This window comes from Phyllobates terribilis, unplaced genomic scaffold, assembly GCF_046119375.1.
Source record: "Phyllobates terribilis strain yellow unplaced genomic scaffold, ASM4611937v1 Scaffold_8__6_contigs__length_399053987, whole genome shotgun sequence".
NCBI classification, from domain to species: Eukaryota; Metazoa; Chordata; class Amphibia; order Anura; family Dendrobatidae; genus Phyllobates; species Phyllobates terribilis.
In genome coordinates, this window is record NW_027362768.1 from 266765317 (window position 1) to 266786549 (window position 21233).

At 44.4% G+C, this 21233-nt stretch overlaps 1 protein-coding gene across 1 annotated transcript in view; it reads right to left on the reverse strand.

Annotated features, from left to right (window-relative positions):
• ACO2 (aconitase 2) overlaps positions 1–18070 on the reverse strand; it is a 33093-nt gene extending 15023 nt beyond the window's left edge. The window contains exons 1-12 of the mRNA XM_073644227.1: positions 17924–18070; positions 10852–10994; positions 10486–10744; positions 10291–10383; positions 7061–7219; positions 5833–6088; positions 3785–3876; positions 2567–2672; positions 2330–2487; positions 2039–2112; positions 1850–1961; positions 954–1076 (exon numbers count right to left, since the gene is read on the reverse strand). Of these exons, the coding sequence (XP_073500328.1) occupies positions 954–1076; positions 1850–1961; positions 2039–2112; positions 2330–2487; positions 2567–2672; positions 3785–3876; positions 5833–6088; positions 7061–7219; positions 10291–10383; positions 10486–10744; positions 10852–10994; positions 17924–17959 (1611 nt within the window). The 5' untranslated portion in view covers positions 17960–18070. The remainder of the gene's footprint in view (positions 1–953; positions 1077–1849; positions 1962–2038; positions 2113–2329; positions 2488–2566; positions 2673–3784; positions 3877–5832; positions 6089–7060; positions 7220–10290; positions 10384–10485; positions 10745–10851; positions 10995–17923) is intronic.
• Positions 18071–21233: the final 3163 nt, after the last annotated feature.

Consider the following 21233-nt stretch of genomic DNA (forward strand, 5'->3'; position numbering starts at 1 on the left):
GAAGTTTTACTTGTATCATGAAGTACAATATGTCACGAAAAACACTCAGAAACTGGGATCTGTTGAAGCGTTCCAGAGTTATTACCTCAAAGTGACAGTGGTCAGAACTATAAAAATTTGGCCCTGTCATTATCGTGCAAACTACCCTCAGGGGTAAAGGGGTTAATCCAGCTAGTCATACCAGGCAAAAACATTAATAAACAACATTTCCCTCATGTCAGCCTTACATCAGTACCATTTCTAAAATGTTTTATTTTGTTAACATTTTAGAAGGTTTAAAAATGTAGCAGTAATTTCTCTTTTTTTTTTGAGAAAATTTACAAAACTTTTTTTTAGGGACCTATTCAGTTTTGAAATTACTTTGGGGTTCCTATATATTGGAAATCCCCCAAAGTGACATTTTAAAAACCACACCTGTCAACATATTAAAAATGGCTTTCAAGTAGTTTATTAAGCATTCAGGGGCTTTTCAGGAATTAATGCAAAGAGACATGACAGGAATGAAAAAAATTTATTTTTACCATTTAAATGTATATAACTGCTGAACAGGCCACTATAGCTGGAAGACTAAGGCCGTTATTTGGCTATGAATTGCCATGGCAAACATCAGGACCACACGATCACGATCTCAAGTTGTCGATAGGGTTAAAGAGGGAGTCCCCACACTGTTATCTATCTAGATGCTGTAGTCATTATTGCCAGCAGTATTTAAGGGGTTAAACAGCCATGGTCAGTGCCAACACTGATCATGGCTGATGCTGCAAGTTGTCAGCTATAGTGTACAGGTGACAGCTGCTGGATTGTCACTAGTCAGAGGATGTTAGTCTCTCATATTGTAGGTCAGTTTTAAGTTGTATTGGCGGTCATTAAGGGGTTAAATATCTATAAGCGCAAAGTTTCACTATAGACAATATAATGGCACTCACTTCAGTGAAACCAAGTGAAATACTCACAGATTTTGGCAGCTCATCTGCATCTGGTGCTTCCAGCTTGAATTTCTTTCCATCAGCACCAGTGAGAAAATCTTTTTCTGGGTCAAACTTTAGGGTCCCCGCAATGGACAAAGCTGTGACTATCTACAAGAAATAAAAATTGTACAAAAACTTACACTCCTTGACATTTAAAGTTCAACTATATTTTCAATTAACTTCTCAGAATAAACTGGTGCAAGTGCAGCATACAAGTCAGATATAGGTGTATTCCACAATGATTTTCCACACTACAGGCTATAACAGCCGTTTAGGAGATAGTGGGCAGAGACTAGTTGCTTAGATGACTCCCAAACACAACACCTAAGTCTGATTCACACATAGAAAGCAGACATTGGATGCACCAGTAAGTCCAATCTCTGGAAGGGGTTAAAAAGAAAACTCAATAGAAAGAGGAACAGATGAGTATGTATATGTACTAGCTTAATTCCAACAAGAAATGCTGTACACTTCAATACTTATGTGCATCAACATTCAGGCAACATGCAGACACAGGACGAGCAACTGCAAGCCTCAAATCGAACGACTAAGCACCCTAGTGCATACAAAAGTCAGTCATTAAACTATGGGGGCAAAGCGGCTTGAGACTTTGCAAGATTTTTGGTATCACTAATTCAAGGTCACAACGCTATATACAATCATTAAATGCAACGTCACAATGTGTCACTGGATTCCCACTGGGGAATTTAAGACCACCATTCTGTTAACTGATGGATGACCCAGTGGTTGGAGCACAGCGATGGTACACTTTCTGCCAACCCCATTTGTATAGAGAGCAGATAAACACTAACTAGCATCAAATTCTGTAGAGCAAACCAGTCTGCAATCCCTCACATGAATGTTTCATGCAAAATAAATACCTCTGGGGATGTGACAAATGCATGAGTCTCAGGATTTGCATCATTCCTTCCAGTGAAGTTTCTGTTGTATGATGTGACAATTGTGTTCTTTTCTCCCTTTTTAATATCCTTTCTGCATAAAAAGTTTACCAAATCAATTACTGCTCTTTATATGGACAATTGCCATGAAATGGTCTGAAGTCAACATACCTGTCCCACTGACCAATACAGGGTCCACAGGCATTTGCAAGTACCACACCACCCACATCACGAAGAACAGCAGCCTAGAAATAAAGAGTAACAGCAACAAATCTTGCATGAATAAGAAATTAAATTTAGATTTGATGTTATAACATTTTTAATTATCCATAACATTAGTTGCTTTTACTAATACAATGCCATTTACCCAAGACGAAAACTAGAAGATGGATAGTATTGATGTAAAAATGATTTAACAAATTGCAGCATTCTGCAGTTAGAAATAGAGGAGTCAATACTTACATAGCCGTCTCGTTCAATGGTGGCTCGGATTTGTTCAGAACCTGGAGTGATCGTAAACTGAGATTTGCATTTCAGTCCGTGTGCTAAGGCTTGCTTTGCTACAGCCGCTGCACGGCCCATATCTTCATAGCTGGAGTTTGTACAGCTGCCAATAAGACCTGGCAGAAGCAGAGAACTGAGGTTATGCAACAATTAGAGATTAATTGAAAAATATTGTAGTCTTAGAGCACAACCTACCAACTCTGATATCCAAAGGCCATCCTTTCTGTTCTGCAACAGCTCCTACCTCAGAAACAGGGTTTGCCAGGTCAGGGGTGAAAGGTCCATTGATGTGAGGTTTTAGCTATGGAAGATAAAGTACATTTCTTTAAATGTGCCCAAGAAAATAAATTACCATAGGAGCAGAAAACAACTCTCCCAAACTCCTCACAGTGCCTGACAGGCAGCGGTGTATGCAGTTTGCAATCAGTGATGACAGAGTTGGGAGGGGAAATGTAAAGGGGTTGTCCCACGAACAAAGTACATTTTAATTACGAGATCTTAGAATGAAAATAAATTTCCTCAACTGAGACTTCCTGCCCCATGAGTCTCATAACTGTGCCCCTACCCCAATGTTTCCAGAGCAGTTCTCCTAATCACATCTCTCACTTTCCTGAGCTGTGTGCTTGTTCAATTGCCCTGCTTTCTCTATATGCAAAAAGTGATAACCGTGTAGACTTCACTACAATGACAGTAGCAGAAGGAAAGTGACAAGAACTGTCATCCAAGAAGCAGTGTCTGCCTTTCCAATAATCAGGAAGTAAGGAGACTGCAAAGCTGCAAGCTTCTTAAGACAAAAACTTGGGAATACTCCTTTAAGTCTGTCTGGTTTGCACTGTAAAGCAGAGGTGCATAATCTTTTTATTTTTCCGAATGCTAAATTTTTGTGATTGTACCAGTCTCAAGGGCAGCATAACATTTGAAGGGGTATTTTGATCAGACGTATATACTGACAATATATGCCATGATCTAATAAGTGGGGGTAACATTTCTGGACCTTCTACTATGCTAGACCAAGAGGGTCCTCTGCTCCCCAATTTAGCACAGTCTAGATGATAGTACAATGAGTGCAGCTATACCCATAGTTTGAGAGTTGCTGAACAGTCAGACAGATATGGGGGTCGCAGGATCCAATTGTGCTTTAGTGGCAAATTCATGTAAATATTTGCGTTTATTTATGAAAATATCTGAAATTTGATGAAAATTAAGCTAAATTTTCAAGCTTACTTTTTATGCCCATAAAACAGATAGGCAGAGGGGGCCTTGTTTGGGCATAAATTACATTTGTGGGTGTGAATGGTAAGATGAGCTTGCCTGTAAAGCGACGAGTGCATGCCTTTTGGACTAGGCCAAGTAATATTTGGAACCTAACCTTTCTATAATCACCAGTGTATTAAAAAAAAAAAAAATGCCCACCTCATCTAGATTTAGTTCAATCAATTGATCATATTCAGCTCCCTGATCAGGTACCAAATCGTTCTTGAACTCCTCTGTCAGAGATGCAATTTCTGAAAGGCAAATATTAAAAAGTTGGCAAAGTAAACCCCTGCAAGAAGTAGCCTTGCTCATCAGACTTCAATTAACAACTCATCCAATTTCAATGGACATATATATTGCTAAACTACCAATGTACTATAACTATAGCCTTGTGTGAGTAGTACACCTTTAGCTGCATTTACACACCATCTTCCCACAGAATAGCAAAAGGCTATTAACATGTAGAGGACTGGAGCCATCCTGACATTTGCAGCATTATTTTCCCCCTCACCATACATATGGAGCATCATCATAAAAAGATATTAAGCACACATTGCTAATAGATGGGCAGTGTAGGAGTACAAAGATGGTAAGTGGAATATTGGATATTTAATACCTTAAGAATAAAGCAGTACTGTACTGAGCCTTCATGTAAACTAGAGCACATTTAACCTCGCTTTACACACTCTTACAAACAGCCCTACCCCTCATATTGCTGAAACTACTCAAAAAGGCCAAGGCGGAATGGCTTAAAATACTTAAGTATTGTAGTACAGCTTCTACCTTCGCTTACCATTGAAGGGTATGTGCACATGTTAAGTATTTGGTGCAGAAATTTCGGCATCTTTTGGCACAACAAACGCAGCGTAAAACACTTTATTTTGCAGCGTTTTTGTTGCAGATTTTTCCTCACTGAAATCTGTAGCAACAACGCTGACAGAATTGGTATGTTGCAGATCTAAATCAGCAAGTCAAAAATAAGCAACATGTGCATGAGAATTCATGATTTTCATTCACTTTGCTGACATTTGGAAACCCATACATGAGAAAAACGCAACGTGTGCACACAGCCTAAGGCTGTAAAAAGTAGAGTTGATCAAGCAGGAAGTAGTAACAGTCCTTGGTGTACAAGCTGGTGCTCGATACTAGTGATGTGCTCGATACTAGTGATTTGCTAGAAACTGACAGCTCCATGTCCTGCAGCCCTAGCTTATAAAATAATTGGATTTATAGCAAGACTTCATCTATATGGCAGATGATCGGCTTAAAGCTCCTGTGGGTAGTCATTTGCACTTCATTTTGTTAGCTTCATGTCCATCTTTTTCTCCCCCTACTCTCACCCACACCTAGAGTTTTGATGCCTCTAGAATTATTATTAGCCTCCTGCAGCATGGCACTGGTTTTATTACAGAAGGATCTAATGAGTTATGGTCCCTTCACTGGTACGATTTCCACTTTAAAGCAGATCTCTGACCCCATTTCACATTACAAACTGCATGCATTATTAAACAGAGCTCGCACACCTGCTGAGGCAGGAGTACTTACTTGGCAGTCAGTGTCAGACTGGTTGTATAATCTTGATCATAAGTCCAGATGTTAAGAGCCACATAAATGTAAGCATTATACAGCCATTCTGATGTGGATTTTCAAAATAAAACACCAGCCTCATCAAGTCTCCAATAAATTCAAATTGCAATAAAAACTGCTGGTCTAAGACAGGTGACAACAGACCCCAGGAGTGACCGGTCCTGAAAGGGAATTCATAAACTGCCAATCTTCTTGGTCTTTGCCTCTCTACATTTCAGCAGCCATAACATTGCCCACCTCCCCCAGTGATGAGAACCCACCCTAACACTGACACATGCTCTTGGCTCCTGCAGGGCTGGGGATTTACATCAGGCAGCGCTTCAAAGGGGGTGGAGGACTGTAATTGAGAGCATCAAACGGTGAGCAGTAGTTGGCCACATCAAGAGTGCACCACTGCTCCCTCATTTACACATCTAAGATTATTTATATGAAATGAAAATACTAACATCTACAGTGAAAGAATGATTTTTATATCTGCCACGTCCCCGATATGAATGCCTAAATAATTAATTTCCCTTTAGGGGGCGACAGACTTGCGTTCATTTCCACATTTAAATTACTACCATTATGGTACAATGTGCAGTGATACAATGCTACAGCTTTGAAGAAATAAAACACACCTGAGCGCCCAGTTTTTTCCAAGTATTTTTTCATACGATGATTGTAGGGAAATACAGATGTTGTGGCTCCAATTTCAGCTCCCATATTGCAGATTGTAGCCATTCCAGTACAAGAAATGGAGTCTACCCCTGGCCCATGATATTCTACAATGGCCCCAGTGCCTCCCTTCACAGTCAAGATACCAGCTACTTTAAGAATTACATCTTTTGGGGAAGTCCAGCCAGACAGCTTTCCGGTCAGTTTTACACCAATAACCTAGAATTACAAAGATTAGTTAAAAGATTTTTTCATAAATCAATATTACATATGAACAGAAATTATGTATGTAAAAGAAAAGGTCTTCCTTTTCCAGGACTAAACCTTTACTCAGTTTATCGGTAAAATCTATCCTCTGTGAATTCAGATTTTCACATTACTGAGATATGAGATGACAATTGCTGCTCTAAACTAAAGCTTTTTTTTTTTTCCTGGGACAACAGAATTGATGGCCTGGAGTCAGGCGTTTGACCCCAATAATCAACCGACCAGAGAAACTGGTGCACCACAGAGCGCCAAGTCTCATTTGCTATACAGCATAGTGTTAGGTAAACATTTAGCAGCAAATCTGATTTTCTGGCTTTATTAGACTTACAACTCGGGGTTGTTGTATCCCCAATCACACTATTAGGCCAGCTAAAGTTCTTAAACTCACTCTTGTATTTGCTCTGTGGATAAGCAATATAGTTTTGACTGGTCTCACACATCCTTGAAACATGAACCAAGCGCTGATGGAAGCCTGACCGCTGGAGTCTTCAGATTTAAATTTGGTCAACGTTTCAAGGGTGTGAAATCATGCTTCATCAGAAAACCCCTAAAGGCTGTGAGAACATTGTGTCTTTCAGGTGAAAAGCACCATAAAACGATCATAGTGCACAGCAAAGTCAAAATGACATGGTTGTGCACATATTCCACCTTATGTTCCTTCTTTTAAAATCGCTTCAGTGTTTGGAAACCCTGAAGCAGTTAACAAAAGGGACATGCTCATTCTTCGGGCGGCTTATTAGTAGAAACCACCCACGCGCTCTATACTTAGTAGTACAGAGTGAAAGAAGTGAGAAGCAGAGCCATCACAAGAAGGACGGCAAGGTAGTCAGAAAAACAACCGCCGACCGTTTACAGAAGCAGCTGCACCGGCATGTAGATGACACAATGTGCACATACAAATACAATGAAAAGCAACAGACTCACCTTCGGGCATTTGAGTTCCCAGGGAATCCCAGCCATAACATCTACAGCATCAGCACCACCTACACCAATGCAGATCCCTCCTAGCCCACCACCATTAGGAGTGTGAGAATCAGTGCCAATAAGGAGCACACCGGGATATGCGTAGTTTTCCAGGATAATCTAAGATATAAAATTAGATGAATTAAAGAATAATCATCCAAAAAAAACTATAGTGCACATCTGTCACTAAATTAGACCATAATATGTTTTGTAAGATGTTAAGTGGACATAATTATCAATCAACAAAAAAAAAAAAAAAGGTATACTGTGGGTTATACTTTGGTGGCTTTCTGTGTAGTAAAGCAAAGTTTGCTAAACGGTGAAGAACACAAAAAAAACCCCTGAATGTTAAAAGACAGTTACTTACCGGTAACGGGATTTCTCAGAGCCCATGACGGCACCACGGAGAGCGGGAATCCGCCCTTCAAGGACAGGAAACCTACAGATAAAAAGGGCGGCACCTCTCTCCCTCATCAGTTGTTTACAGAGCACAGAGGACCCCCAGGTTAGGAACACAAATTTTAACATTTTTAAAGGAGCTTACCAGACACACCCTGTGACTAAACATAGGTAATAAATAAATGTGCACACCTATACGTGAAGGGAGGGAATGTACGGGTGCCGTCATGGGCTCCGAGAAATCCTGTTACCGGTAAGTAACTACGTCTTTCTCCTTCCCCCATGACGGCACCACAGAGAGAATTGCAGAGAAGTGTCGTTTAGGGAGGGACCACCGCTTCCAGAACCCTTCTACCAAAGATAAGTTCCGAAGAAGAGGTTAGATCCAGCCGGTAGTGCTTAAAGAATGTAGAAGGGGGAAGACCAGGTTGTAGCTCTACATATCAGTTCAATTGAAGCACCGGCTTTCTCCGCCCAGGAAGCTGCCACTGCCCTAGTCGAATGAGCCTTTAAATCCTCCAGGGCGGTCTCCCCGCTTGATGAGTATGCCAGGGAGATGGCGTCCCTTATCCACCTTGCCAGTGTGCCTTTGGAAGCTCTGTCCCTTCCGAGGTCCCTGGAAGCACACAAAGAGACCTGTCCTTCCTGTACTCCTGTGTGGCCTCCAAGTACTGGATAATGCACCTTCTGACGTCTAAGGTGTGTAGGTCTTCTTCCCCCCTGTTTTTAGGATTTGCGCAAAAGGAAGGGAAGGTGACCTCCTGCGATCTGTGGAAGTGTGATCCCACCTTAGGAAGGTATGCTGGGTCAGTCCCAGTGTCACTCACCGGTCTTGTTAAAAAGCCATAAATTTATTATTCCATTAAAAATGGTACAGGGGGAGAATGGAAGGAAACCTCCGGACGACGGCCGTTTCGCGCTGTTGTCTGAAAAAAATCTTACATGGTGTCCCCGTAGGGTGTTTAGGAATTTTGAGAGCAAATTTTACTGCCAGAAGTTCCTTCATGTTGGAAGATACCCCTTCTAAATCCTGACCAGACCCCCTGAGCTATTTGGTCATTTAGGCGAGCCCCGCCCACCCCCTGGGGCTTGGAATCTGTAGTTAGGACCTGCGACAGATTGTCCATGGAACGCCTCTGGTTAAATTGTCCACCTCCGTCCACAGTGTTAGGGAAAGCAAGGTTTTTTATGACAAAATTAGCCTACCTTCTAAGCGCCCTTTTAGTGACTTTTCTGCCCCCAAAATTTCCCATTGCAAGTCCCTGGTGTGCAACTCAGCCCAGCGGACCCCCGGGATGCAGGCAGTCATGGAACCTAGAAGGGACATTGCTCCCCGCAGAGTCATAGAGGGATGGTCTTTCACATGAGATATCCGAGCTATCATATTCTGGATTTTCCCTGCCGGTGACGATCTGGCTGTGCATGTGGCGGCCAGTGCGGGTTTTAACCCTCCTCCTGCCACCTCCCAAGCTCCTTTCAGGAAGGAGTCCGCTTTTTTGTCCATTGGGTCTTTTAGCACCCCCATGTCTTCAAATGGCAGGGAAAATTTTTTAGAGGCTTTAGCTATTGCTACGTCTAACTTTGGCGCCTTCCCCCAGAAGGAGCATACCGGTCTTCGAAGGGGTATTTTCTCTTAGGTGACAACAAGCCCTTTCCTTTCCGGCTTTTTCCATTCCCTCTTAATAAGGGAGTGGACTTTATCATTAAGAGGGAAAGATCTCCTTTTCTTTTGTTCCAGGCCACTAAACATCATATCCTGGACTGATTTCTTAAGGAGAGGATCTACCAACCCCATAGTGGACCTAACTGCCTTAATTAAATTATCCGTACCCTCTATAGGGAAACAGCTACGACCCCCACCCTCAGAAGATGACGAGTACGAAGAGGGTCTTTCCTCGAGGTTGACGCCACGCTGGAGTCCTTGTCGCGTTGCGAAGACCTGCCAGACCGCCCGCTTCCACCGTCACCTTGGCTGTGTTGGCGGTCACTGGGGGGGGGGGGGGTCCTTTCGCACGCTTCCCATGTTGCGGAGGTGGTGGTGAGTGGGGGTGCAGGGACTGCACCTCCTGTAGCTTCTGCTCGCTCATAGCCAAAAAGGTGCCAGAGTGCAAGGAAGCACTTCCTTTGTGCATTCCCGGCAATTTAACCCCTATAGGGCTCCGCCCCCCTCACCTGGCTTGTCCACCTGTGCACCTTCCAGCATGGGGGACGCCCCCCCCCCCCACAGGGAAGTCCATCCCTCCTCCTAAAGCTTTCTTTTGCTGGGCATCCCGGTTCCCAGACACGCCGACTCCCCAGACACCGGGAAGGCGTTCGGCGCGCGCTTCCGCAATGGCCCCCGGAAGCCCAGGTATGCACAGGAAACCAACTGATGCGGGAGAGAGGTGCCACCCTTTTTATCTGTAGGTTTCCTGACCTTAAAAGGGCGGATCCCCTCTCTCCATGGTGCGTCATGGGGGGGGGGGGGGGACGACAGCTCCCCATGTATACTTTAGGGTAAGTGCATGGAAGTAGTGTGTACTTTGCCTTTCCTCATCACGGAAGAGAAATCTTTCAGATCCATTTATTGTTTCTACCAACCTTGCACCTGAGCTTGTTGCAATGAAATATGTCCCATTATGACCCACAGAGACAAGATTTCTTAAACACTTAGTTTTCTCTGTAGTTCAAATTACATCAAGCGATTCCAGCTTTCTTGACCCTACAATCATCTCTACTATTATAATTAATTTCCATTTGTCATTTTTACTACTTTAAAACATGTGGATAAATGTTATAGGTTGGAAACCTACCTGATGGATGATGCCTGACCCTGGTTTCCAAAAACCAACACCATATTTTGCTGCAGCAGTGGCTAAAAAGTTATATACTTCTTGGTTGATATCCTAAAAAAGTGACAAAAAAAAAAATTGCGTTAATCCACATACAGACAAGTGCATAGTATGGAAATAAGATCTACAGACTAATTTACACATCAGCGCCCATACCTTTGCCCTTTTGAGATCCTCGTCTCCACCAAGCTGGGCTTCAATTAAGTGATCACAGTGGATGGTTGAAGGCACAGCCACACGGGGCAACCCACTGCTAATAAACTGAAGCATCGCCATCTGAGCTGTGGCATCCTGCATGGCCACCCTGTCTGGTCGTAACCGAAGGTAAGTCTTTCCACGCACTATATCCTGTTTAACTGGGTCATCAAGATGGCCATATACAATCTTCTCCGATAGGGTAAGGGGTCGGTCCAAACTTAAAATATAATAGGAACAGACATTTAATACTTTATTTCATAATAAGATAAAACCAAGTCAAAAACGGCAAATTATCACACAAAAAAATATATGTTATACACTTACCGTTTGCGAACAATATCAATATTTTTTCGAACTTTTTCATAGTTGATGTATTCATTGTTCTCAAAGTGGCTCATTGCCACTTTGGCCCTCTGGCACAGGACAGCAGAAATGTGATACTTGAGTGCTCCATGGCCCAAGGCTTGCTGTAGGTGAAAACAGGTGAGAATGTTACAATTCATTAAAATATGACCTTGCGCTAATAATTTACTATATTTCAGAAACTTGCTAAAGTATTTTTAAGCAGCTCTTCAGGATAATAAAACTGATTGCCCAATGTTAGCGACTCCCACCACCCCTGTGGATCAGCCATTTTATTAACAGGCATTATAGCAATGTACTTTTAGCAATGGCTGACGCCAGTACTGCAGTTCACTAGAGTGTTATCCCATTCAAGTAAATGGATAGACCTGTAATACAAGACAGCGGTTACTAAAGGAAAGACCACGTGGGGCTGCCCACATGGCCAAAAGTCTGCCCACCAGTGGCTGTAAGGTTTTGATACAGATTCGTGTGCCCACTGGTGGCTGGAGTTTCAGACACGTGAGTATTGCACATGTGGTCTCACATTAGAAGAGCAGTGTCACCTTCCCTTTAAACAGTTGATTAAAGGGGAGGAGGGAAACAACGAAATTACACAAGTGTGTTCTTTTTTATATATGAAAAAAAAACACCACACAGTATCCTGGCAATATAATTCAGTGATCCACAGCAGTGCGTCCAACCATATGTCATCACATGCACTGCTGCCAGCCACCATCTTCATATTTTATTGGAGCAGCTCCGGTCATCTTCTGTGACCTAAATGATTACTCCAGTGTTTGCTGGGCGATCACTACTCCGTGTAGCTCTACGAGAACCAGGACGAGGCTCTCTGACTTACATTGGGAGCTTGTGACAGTCACCCGACTTCTGGTCAGTCAGGAGCTGCAGTCACAAGATGGTGGATCAGGACCTAAGCAGAACTGGGAGGAGCTGAAGGCAGCTGGTAAGTGTATTACTAGGGCCAGGGAACAGACATTAGTAGCACCACTCCAGTACTGAAATGAAACAAAAATGCTGGAGTGGTGCACATTAATGATGTAATAATAAAGGTGAGACTTCAACTCTAAGGCTGGGTGCCCACATAGCGTTTTACAAGCGTTTATGCTGCGGAATTTCTGCAGCATAAACACTTGGGAAGCGCTTGGTAATCCGCCCCCCATTGTCCCCAATGACAAGCCACACTTTCAATGCCCATGTTGCTGATTTTTCCGCAGCTTTTATGCTGCACTCAAAAATCCACAGCATGTCCATCAATTTTGCGGACATGCAGCGTAATCGCCGCCATTGACTTGCATTGGACCGCGTGACATCCGCATCACTACATGAGCACATGCGGATATCACACGGTTCAATGTGCGGATGGTACCCAAGTCTGGAGGAGAGAAGACTCTCATCCAGACCTGGGTACCATAGAAACTGTTAAAAAAAGAATTTAAAATAAAAAATAAAGTTTATACTCACCTTCTGATGTCTTCCCGGTGTTTTGTCTGCTCCGGTACGGTGTCTTGCAATGTTCGCGTTGCTGTGAAGGACCTGCCATGACGTCACTGAGTCATGTGACCCATCACATGGCTCAATGACGTCACCGCAGGTCCTTCACACCCCCACAAGCAGTGCAAGAGACCGGACGGAGCAGACAAAACACCGGGAAGACATCAGAAGGCGAGTATAAACTTTATTTTTTTTTTTTTTTACCACCATTCTTATTCTTTTTTTTAACTAACTTGGTCACACTACTATAAATCCATGCTGGTTGCATGGATTTATCTAGTGTGAACAAGTTGTCAAGCACTTTTCCAAGTGATGCTAAAATCGCTTGGAAAAGCGCTTGATAACCCGCATGCAGAAATGCATGCAAAAACGCTTGACAAACGCTTCTACCTGGCGGGAAAACCACATTTAAAATCCGCATGCGTTTTTCCTGCCAGGGAGAAGCGTAAAAAATATGCAGCATTTCTGCATCGTGGGCACTTAGCCTAAGTGAATCTAAACAATCAGCACGACTGCCGGGAGTCAAAGCCTCAACATCACATTGATGGTCTATCCGAGGAATGGCCCTAGACAAAAATAGGAATTGCTTATTTTACTGTTATGATAGTAAAAAAGATTATATGGTCAAGAAGTAACTACTAGGTGGGGTGAACGTTTCATGTCACAATCCATATTAAAGGGAACCTGTCACCAGAAATAATGTTGATAAGCTGCAGATATGAGGTTAATCTGCAGGTTAACAGTGTTATGCTGCCCGGCACCTGCACGTAGCCAAATGCAACAAGGGAGAACATGAACTTTATTTTCCAAGCCAACATTTGATTTCAGTCACAGGGGCGTCACCGGTTCAGTCACTGCTCTGTGTATACAGAGTGGCCAATGTAACCGTGCCCCCGGCTGTGGCAGACACTGGCTCTGCATTACGGCAGGCTGTAAGTCAGGGCCGGGGCGCAGTTACACCCACCACTCTGTATACTCAGTGGTTGAACCCACGGTACCCCCATGACTGAAGCCAAATGCTGGCGGGGAGAATAAAGATCACTTTCTCCCCACTGCATTCGGCTGCGTGCAGGCACCGGCCAGCATAATAACACTATTAACTGCATATCTGCAGGTTAATAGCGTTATTTCTGGTGACAGAAAAAAAGGAAAGGATGATCCAGCGCATCAGGCTAGTTTCTTAAAATAAAACAGCTTTTTTTGTGCCCATTAAAACATTGCTCCACACCAATTGTCCATATGGTGCACTACAAGGATCAGGACCTGCGCATTTCGACGTTTAAGTCTTAATCATGGTCTCATATAAATGAGCTGTTAAGGACTATGGGGAGGATGTTACCTGGAAGATAACTCAGCCTCCATAGCTTATTGTACATGAAGGGGGAGTTACCAATCTGAGACAAGTAACTAAAACCAGGGCGTGGAGTTGGAGTCTGAGTCCATTTTAGTGGAGTCAGAATAAAATAGACAGACTCCTAAAATATACAGGGTAGTCCAAAAGTAGGTGGACAGAAACTTTTTTGCACAAGTCTCTTTGGGTATTAATTTCTTGAAATGCATCTCTTATGTAATTTTTTTCAAATCACTGACACTTTTTGGTTTTCAACTATAAACTTTGCCCTTGAGTACTCCCTAAAAGAAAAAATGCATTGGGGTCAAGTCTGGTGAACGTGCCGGCCAATCAAGTGGGCCTCTTCGGCCAATCCATTTATTAGGAAATGTTTCATCAAGATACTCACGGACTACTCTTGAATAATGTGGAGGGGCCTCAACTTGTTGAAAATAAAGGTCATTTGAATTAGGCTGTTGCTGTAACTGGGGAACAACTTGATTCATTAGAATTTCCACGCCAGCATACAACCATTACTTAAAAAACCATCCCTTGACCAGAACTGCACGGCCAACTACAGACCTGTTTCCAATCTTCCCTTTATCTCTAAACTCCTGGTCCACTCCAGTCTCATCGTTATCTCTCAGACAACTCTTCTTGACCCTTTACATTCTACTGAAACTGCCTTCACTAAAGTCTCTAATGATCTACTAACAGCTAAATCTAATGGTCACTATTCCCTGCCGATTCTCCTGGATCTCTCTGCAGCATTCGACACTGTGGATCACCAGCTCCTCCTCACTATGCTCCGCACTATTGGCCTCAAGGACACTGTTCTCTCCTGGTTCTCCTCCCATCTCTCTGACCGCTCCTTCTCTGTGTCTTTTGCCGGCTCCTCCTCCTCCCTACTTCCCCTTACTGTCGGGATTCCTCAAGGATCAGTCCTAGGCCCCCTTCTTTTCTCCTTATACACTGCTCCTATTGGACAAACAATAAGTAGATTCGGTTTTCAGTACCATCTCTATGCTGACGACACCCAATTATACACCTCTGCTCCGGACATCACCCCTGCATTACTACAAAAGACCAGTGATTGTCTTTCTGCTGTGTCTAACATTATGTCCTCCCTCTACCTAAAACTGAATCTGTCAAAATCTGAACTACTCGTCTTTCCTCCCTCCACTAACCCACCTGTGCCCGATATTGCCATTTCCGTTTGTGGCTCAACCATTACTCCCCAGCAACAAGCCCGCTGTCTTGGGGTCATTTTTGTTTCAGATCTTTCTTTCACTCCTCACATCAAATCGCTCGTTCATGTCATTTACACCTCAAAAACATCTCAAGAATCAGGACTTTTTTCACCTTTGACTCAGCAAAAACTCTTACTGTAGCTCTTATTCATTCTCGTCTTGACTATTGCAACGCTCTACTAATCGGTCTCCCTCTTACTAAACTCTCCCCTCTCCAATGCGTCCTCAACGCAGCAGCCAGGATCATATTCCTCGCCAACCGCTACACCGATGCCTCTTCCCTGTGCCAATCATTGCATTGGTTGCCCATCCAATATAGAGTTTATTTTAAACTTATCACGCTTACCCAAAGTGCTCCATGCTTCAGTACCCCCCTACATCTCCTCACTTGTCTCAGTCTACCACCCTACACGTGCCCTCCGTTCTGCAAATGACTTAAAACTAAAATCCTCCATAATCCGAACTTCCCACTCCCGTCTCCAAGAATTCTCGCGTGCTGCGCCAATTCTTTGGAATGCACTACCCAGGATAGTTCGATTAATTCCCAATACCCACAGTTTCAAGCGAACCCTAAAAACACATTTCTTTAGACTGGCGTATTGCCTAAACACACTGTCCGTCCCAGTTTTCCCCCCATATTAAAATCATCTTCAACTTCAGGTTCATACCAACCATGCACTTAATAGCCTCTGTCAGGACGGTACACATACTGGCAGGACACCAGTCCATGTATTATTATTTATCCTATTCAGTATATCAAGGCTGCATTATACAATATGTACTTTTTACCTTTTGTGTCTCCCCCATTTCCTCAGACTGTAAGCTTGCGAGCAGGGCCCTCACTCCTTTAGATATGAGATATGCGTATTCTGTAATGTCTGTATATGTCCCCCCTAAAATTTGTAAAGTGCTGCAGAATATGTTGGCGCTATAAAAATAAAAACTATTATTATTATTATTACTACTACTACTATTATAATTTTGAGATGCTTATCTCCTGTGACTGTTCCATCAAAAAATATTGGTCCTAAAACACCAAAACTTGAAATACCACCCCAAACATTGACACCAGGCTCATTTAGTTGTTGCTCTAATGTTAAATGCATGTTCTCATTATACCAGTAAATACAATTATGTCTGTTAACATGGCTGTATAATTTGAAAGACGCTTCATCACTCCACATAATCACTTTACACCATGTTTGATAAATCTCCCCCTTCATAACCTTATTACACTTTCTGTCCACCTACTTTTGGACCACCCTATATAATAAATTGGGTTCAGTAGTACAATGCAGGATGTGCTGTAAATGTTTTCATTAGAATTTGGTAAAGTTGTGAAATGTCCTATAAATGTCTGTTCTGTTCCTGATCTAAGGATCTCGGCTTTTAGTGGAGATGAATCTGTGCTGCACTTAATGTACATGCTGAGTAGGGAGGCAGAGCTGTGGAGTCGGAGTCAGGGAAATCGAGGAGTAGGAGGTTTGGCTTACCGATTCCATAGCCCTGACTAACAGAACAGGAGAAATTAATTTTGTCTCCTTACAAACACATTAGCAACTGCAGCTCTCTGAACTCTGCTGTACTGTAACAATATTACAGCCCTGTCTGAGAGGAACCTGCAGATGTGTCAGGTATCATCACACACAGCTCTGCAGTGAGATCAGGAGAGCAGAGAGGCCATTACACATCACACTGGTAACTCCCCTTCATGTATAATATTCCCTGGAGGCAGAGTTATCTTCCAGGTAACGTCCTCCCCAGAGCCGGGAAGAGGCCATTCATATAAAGTGATAAAAGAGGATTTCTCAAGAAAGCATCAGATATGAGGCATACAGGGATCACTCTCCTCAGCAGACTATAACCTGTATGTTCATATTAATAGTTTAGATCGCACAAATGTGGTGACAGATTTTATTTAGTGCGATTCTAAAAGGAAAAATTTACAAAAGAAAAAAAAGTGCACTTGAGAGAAATTGATCTGATGCATGTGTCAAAAAATGCACCGCAGGTGATTACACAGAAAAAAGCCAGAAAAAAAAAAAAGTGACGTTTCCTGTAAGATGCTGCATTTTTTTTTCTTTTGCGCAGTGAAAATACATAGCGCACATTGAAACAATCATAGGAACTTTAACATGTCCAATTCTGCAGATGACTCATCCTCACGATTTACACACCCGTGCACAGGTCATGTAGGATTACACCTTACACAACAGGTAATGTCTCCCCGCAAGTGTGTATATGATAAAATAAAGAGGGGGAGTGGGGTTATTCCATAGTGTCCAGCACCCCCTCTAAGACAACCAGGGGGAGCAGCAGTAGTTTGGGCTCTACAGCCCTTGATGTGACCTTGTGTTTGCCTGTTCATGTGAGGGGCTGCTGTGTAGCTACTTAATGCAGGGGGGCTCCCTGGTGAAATCAGAGCCCAAGACCATCACAGATCAGTTATGGGGGGTCATGCTGCAGCACTTGCTGTGGACGATGCTCAACCGTTTGTGCCCCATAATACACGGCCCCTGAGCCAGTGCACGGTGATGGCAGGACTGCTGTCACACACGCTGCTGTAGTGTGGGGGCAGCACTGACGTGTGGAGAGCTCTGCCAGCTGTAGGACAGCCCCCCCTCCCGGCCTCCGGCTGCACACAGCGGCCCCGACAATGTAGCTGCGGTCACCTTGGGGTCACCTTGAGGCAGCGTTAGAGGGCGCACGGCGCCCCCCGGAATGAGCCCTAACAAGCACACAGGCGCAGCCCGCAGCTGTAAGAGCGCGAGACGACCGTTACCATGGATACAGCACAGGGTCACCTACTGGCAGCGAACAGCTGCAGCTCATGGCAACCACGTTAACACAACTATTATGAATCTACAGCTGACGGAGCACACGCCCCAGAGCACCATACACTACATATCACTGCTCGCTGCTGCGCGGCTCCACTATTCCTAGTTATTAGTCCGCTCACCTGTAGCCGGCCAGCTAAGACGCAGTAGGACGCCATTTTGTTCACTGACAAAGATGAAGTCACGTGAATGATGACGTCACGGCAAGTCTTCTTATGGACTGGAAAGTGGGCGGGGTCTGGATTGGAAAAGGCGTGGCCTGTAGTAGGAAGCTGATAGGACAAAACTTTGTTCCATGGTTTCAGGAGGAGGAGTCTCCGGGGAGACTGAGGCGAATAGGCGGCTGGAGGATAAGAGGCTGGTGTGTCCGCTGACTGCGGTGTCCGGTGACTGCGGTGACTGGTGTGTCCTGTGACTGTGACTGTTGTGTCCGGTGATTGGTGTAACTGTTGTGTCCTGTGACTGTGGTGTCCGGTGACTGTGGTGTCCGGTGACTGTGGTGTCCGGTGTCTGTGGTGTCCGGTGACTGTGGTGTCTGTGGTGTCCGGTGACTGTGGTGTCTGTGGTGTCCGGTGACTGTGGTGTCCGGTGACTGTGGTGTCCGGTGTCTGTGGTGTCCGGTGACTGGTGTGTCTGTGGTGTCCGGTGACTGGTGTGTCTGTGGTGTCCGGTGACTGTGGTGTCTGTGGTGTCCGGTGACTGTGGTGTCCGGTGACTGTGGTGTCCGGTGACTGGTGTGTCTGTGGTGTCCGGTGACTGTGGTGTCCGGTGACTGGTGTGTCTGTGGTGTCCGGTGACTGTGGTGTCCGGTGACTGTGGTGTCCGGTGACTGTGGTGTCCGGTGTCTGTGGTGTCCGGTGACTGGTGTGTCTGTGGTGTCCGGTGACTGGTGTGTCTGTGGTGTCCGGTGACTGTGGTGTCTGTGGTGTCCGGTGACTGTGGTGTCTGTGGTGTCCGGTGACTGTGGTGTCCGGTGACTGTGATGTCCGGTGACTGGTGTGTCTGTGGTGTCCGGTGACTGGTGTGTCTGTGGTGTCCGGTGTCCGGTGACTGTGGTGTCCGGTGACTGGTGTGTCTGTGGTGTCCGGTGACTGTGGTGTCCGGTGACTGGTGTAACTGTTGTGTCCTGTGACTGTTGTGTCCTGTGACTGCGCAGTCACTGGACACCGGTGTCCGGTGACTGTTGTGTCTGGTGACTGTGGTGTCCGGTGACTGGTGTGAATGTGGTGTCCGGTGACTGTTGTGACTGTTGTGTCCAGTCACTGGGGTGTCCGGTGACTGGGGTGTCTGGTGACTGGTGTGACTGTGGTGTCCGGTGACTGGTGTGTCTGTGGTGTCCGGTGACTGGGGTGTCCGGTGACTGGTGTGTCTGTGGTGTCCGGTGACTGTTGTGTCCAGTGACTGGGGTGTCCGGTGACTGGGGTGTCTGGTGACCGCGGGAGGAGCCGGTGCTGCAGTGTGTGGCTCCTCTCCTGCCTCACATCCGCACCAGACCAGTGTGTGACAGTCACCTCCACTGCTGGACATTACACAGTGTTCTCACCATGCTGAACTTGGTGTCTTTTTTGGCAATTTTATTTTTTACAGGTTTATAAAAAAAAAAAATTAAAAAAAATCATAATAATAAAGTACAATGTGGTGAGGAGCCAAGATGTGAATACACTTATGGGAGCCTGTCAGCAGGATTGTGCTCGGTAACCTACATACACTGTCAGGTGGGGACATAACACTGATTAAAATGATACCTTGGTTGATGAAATCTGTCCTGTGATTCTTGTGTAATCTTTACTTGCTGTTTGGAGATAATGATATGCTCGTGCTTCGGGGCGGCCTGTTGGGGGCACTCTATTTGGTGCTCTGGCATTATCTTCATCATTGTGGCTTACATGACAGGTTACTGATCCTTTAGTGTCCTGCCTCCTATCTTAAATACTACACTTGTGAAGTTCATATTACTTTTTTTTTTTTTAAAAATCACAACTCCAGCAAAATGGCGCCGGCACGTGCAGTAGCAGCTATCATTTGCCGATACAACAGACAGTTGCTACCAACCTATCTCCCTGTTAGTGCTAGTGCTTTTTTTTTAAGTCCCAGATATACCCTTTGAAAGCAGCTACAAAAAATATAAACCAGTCACAAAAATGGGCATCAAAGTGGGCACCATAGGGCGTTATTGAAAGAGTTAAATGACTTTGCGCCACTGATATCACATAACCCTTACACAGATAGTGATGCCCCACATCAAACTCAGGTCACTCCAGTCTGGCCCTGTCACGATGGCAACTTTCATGTTCTCAGCGCCGCCTGTTAGAACCCTCCTGTTAGTTTTTTTCTATTTTGTGGTCACGTGCCCTGCTGCCTATTTATTCCAGCTCCGCCCTTCTGGCTTTGCTGGACTTCAGTGTTACTTTGACTCTTAATCTAGCAAGGTGCTTTGTACCTATCTCTATAGTTTGCTTGGTCCATGGACCTCTAAGTATTTTTGTCTGTTTGTCTTTTTGCTCCGCTACAACTTCTGCTAGGAGGTGTCCAATTTTGTCCCAGTCCTTAGTACTTTTAGGGACCCCTCTCTTATATCTATAGGTCTGCGTTCAGACTAGCTGAGGATGAAGGCGGGTCTGTTCACAAGGAACAGGTTGCCCGCTGCATCGGAGGGAATCAGCTTAGTTCTATTGTAGGGGCAGTTTTCCTATCTTTCCTTAGTTCTTGTAGCAGATCATAACAGTAAGTCCAGCCCAAAATCAATAAAAAAAAAAAATACTAAGGAAAGAGATCCGGAGATCAGCATGGTATCTGTTCAGGAATTGGCTCAACGCTTGCAGGGATTGTCTCTTGAGGTGGCCGACCTCCAGCAACACGTGAGTAGCTGTCCTGGAGCGCATTTTGTTGAACCGAAGGTAGGACTGCCTGATTTTTTTTATGGTAAACTACAAGATTTTTTTTTCCTTTTAAAAATGCTTGTTTATTATATTTTCGTTTGACACCCTGGTCCTCTGGGAATGAATCACAGCGCATTGGGTTTATCATGTCACTTTTGCGCAAGGAACCACAGGGATGGGCCTTTTCTCTCCAACCTAATGATCCGTGTTTTAGATCAGTGGAAGATTTTTTTTTTTCTGCTATGGGGTTGTTGTATAACGATTCTGATCGAGTCTCTTCTGCTGAGACACAACTGAGACGTTTAAAGCAGGGGTCAGGTGATGTTGAAAATTATTGTACACACTTCAGAAGGTGGTCTTCTGAAGTGAGATGGAATGATTCAGTGTTAAAATGTTTGTTTCTTGCTGGTCTAAGTGAAAGGGTTAAGGATCTGCTGATTGCTTTCCCAGCACCTGGAACCTTGCTAGAAGCCATGCAATTAGGTATACGGGTGGACAGGAGACTGCGTGCCAGGGTTAATGAGGAGAAAACTCCTGCTATGGCAACTCCTAG